This window comes from Procambarus clarkii, chromosome 6 (genome assembly GCF_040958095.1).
Source record: "Procambarus clarkii isolate CNS0578487 chromosome 6, FALCON_Pclarkii_2.0, whole genome shotgun sequence".
Classification (NCBI taxonomy): domain Eukaryota; kingdom Metazoa; phylum Arthropoda; class Malacostraca; order Decapoda; family Cambaridae; genus Procambarus; species Procambarus clarkii.
The window spans coordinates 3,065,385-3,067,742 of NC_091155.1; the positions used below are offsets into that span (position 1 = coordinate 3,065,385).

A 2,358-nucleotide genomic window follows, 5' to 3' on the forward strand; every position below is an offset into this window, starting at 1 on the left:
TGACATTATCCGGTCGTACACGTCATTCGTAGTGACATCGGGAATGTTGTGTTAGAATTTTATTTGATGGGTTTGTATTTGCTCTCTGAGGGTCCTGTGGGGAACCCGGTGGGTTGTTTTGCTTAAGAAGAAATTGATTGTGTTTGGGGCCTCTACTGAGGCTTGGGTGACATTTTGTGTGGGTGTGCGGGGAGCAGTGAGAACCGTTGTGGGTCCCTGGTCCTGTGGTGCTTGTATGTTTTGTTGTTTATGTGTGGCCCGTCTCCGGGGGTCCTGAGTGGTAGTTGCTGGTGTTATATCATCTTCCTCTGGCTTGTTGGTGGTTGCTGGGGTCGTGGGTGCTGGCACTTGTTGGTGATTGCTGGGGTCGTGGGTGCTGGCACTTGTTGGTGGTTGCTGGGGTCGTGGGTGCTGGCACTTGTTGGTGGTTGCTGGGGTCGTGGGTGCTGCCACTTGTTGGTGGTTGCTGGGGTCGTGGGTGCTGCCACTTGTTGGTGGTTGCTGGGGTCGTGGGTGCTGCCACTTGTTGCTGGGGTCGTGGGTGCTGGCACTTGTTGGTGGTTGCTGGGGTCGTGGGTGCTGCCACTTGTTGCTGGGGTCGTGGGTGCTGGCACTTGTTGGTGGTTGCTGGGGTCGTGGGTGCTGCCACTTGTTGGTGGTTGCTGGGGTCGTGGGTGCTGCCACTTGTTGGTGGTTGCTGGGGTCGTGGGTGCTGCCACTTGTTGGTGGTTGCTGGGGTCGTGGGTGCTGCCACTTGTTGGTGGTTGCTGGGGTCGTGGGTGCTGCCACTTGTTGCTGGGGTCGTGGGTGCTGGCACTTGTTGGTGGTTGCTGGGGTCGTGGGTGCTGCCACTTGTTGGTGGTTGCTGGGGTTGTGGGTGCTGGCACTTGTTGGTGGTTGCTGGGGTCGTGGGTGCTGCCACTTGTTGGTGGTTGCTGGGGTCGTGGGTGCTGCCACTTGTTGGTGGTTGCTGGGGTCGTGGGTGCTGCCACTTGTTGCTGGGGTCGTGGGTGCTGGCACTTGTTGGTGGTTGCTGGGGTCGTGGGTGCTGCCACTTGTTGCTGGGGTCGTGGGTGCTGGCACTTGTTGGTGGTTGCTGGGGTCGTGGGTGCTGCCACTTGTTGGTGGTTGCTGGGGTCGTGGGTGCTGCCACTTGTTAGTGGTTGCTGGGGTCGTGGGTGCTGCCACTTGTTGCTGGGGTCGTGGGTGCTGGCACTTGTTGGTGGTTGCTGGGGTCGTGGGTGCTGGCACTTGTTGGTGGTTGCTGGGGTCGTGGGTGCTGCCACTTGTTGGTGGTTGCTGGGGTCGTGGGTGCTGCCACTTGTTGGTGGTTGCTGGGGTCGTGGGTGCTGCCACTTGTTGCTGGGGTCGTGGGTGCTGGCACTTGTTGGTGGTTGCTGGGGTCGTGGGTGCTGGCACTTGTTGGTGGTTGCTGGGGTCGTGGGTGCTGCCACTTGTTGCTGGGGTCGTGGGTGCTGGCACTTGTTGGTGGTTGCTGGGGTCGTGGGTGCTGCCACTTGTTGGTGGTTGCTGGGGTCGTGGGTGCTGCCACTTGTTGGTGGTTGCTGGGGTCGTGGGTGCTGCCACTTGTTGCTGGGGTCGTGGGTGCTGGCACTTGTTGGTGGTTGCTGGGGTCGTGGGTGCTGCCACTTGTTGCTGGGGTCGTGGGTGCTGGCACTTGTTGGTGGTTGCTGGGGTCGTGGGTGCTGCCACTTGTTGGTGGTTGCTGGGGTCGTGGGTGCTGCCACTTGTTGGTGGTTGCTGGGGTCGTGGGTGCTGCCACTTGTTGCTGGGGTCGTGGGTGCTGGCACTTGTTGGTGGTTGCTGGGGTCGTGGGTGCTGCCACTTGTTGGTGGTTGCTGGGGTCGTGGGTGCTGCCACTTGTTGGTGGTTGCTGGGGTCATGGGTGCTGCCACTTGTTGGTGGTTGCTGGGGTTGTGGGTGCTGGCACTTGTTGGTGGTTGCTGGGGTCGTGGGTGCTGGCACTTGTTGGTGGTTGCTGGGGTCGTGGGTGCTGGCACTGGTTGGGAGTTAGTCACAGTTGGGGTAGTGCTGGCTACATTGCTGTCCACTAGGGCTTTTATGATGATAGTGGAGTTAGTGTCTGGGAATTCCATTAATGGGAGACTATTCATCTTGTACATTTCTTTAATTACATCTTGTACATTTCCTTCCCCCCTGCGGCGTCTGGCAGGGGGGAAGGGAAGGGGGTGTGAGGTAAGGTGACCCTGGGGGTGGGAGAGGGGTGGGAGGGGGTAGGCCAGGTAATTAATAGCGTTTCATGTAGCCGGGTAATGCTAAATTTTTAGTTACTTATATAGATATATATTCGTAAGCATATAGCAGTAAGTAAGAATT

The 2,358-nt window shown here is 58.5% G+C and overlaps 1 protein-coding gene across 1 annotated transcript; it reads right to left on the reverse strand.

Annotated features, from left to right (window-relative positions):
• Nucleotides 1-293: 293 nt before the first annotated feature.
• LOC138354712 (proteoglycan 4-like) lies at nt 294-2,135 on the reverse strand. The gene has a single exon (XM_069309151.1). The coding sequence runs from the start codon at nt 2,133-2,135 to the stop codon at nt 294-296; it is 1,842 nt and encodes a 613-aa protein (XP_069165252.1).
• Between the last annotated feature and the right edge of the window lie 223 nt (nt 2,136-2,358).

Coding starts and splice junctions, on each gene's coding strand:
- LOC138354712 (XM_069309151.1), bottom strand. CDS start 2,135: ATGAATAGTCTCCCATTAATGGAATTCCCAGACACTAACTCCACTATC.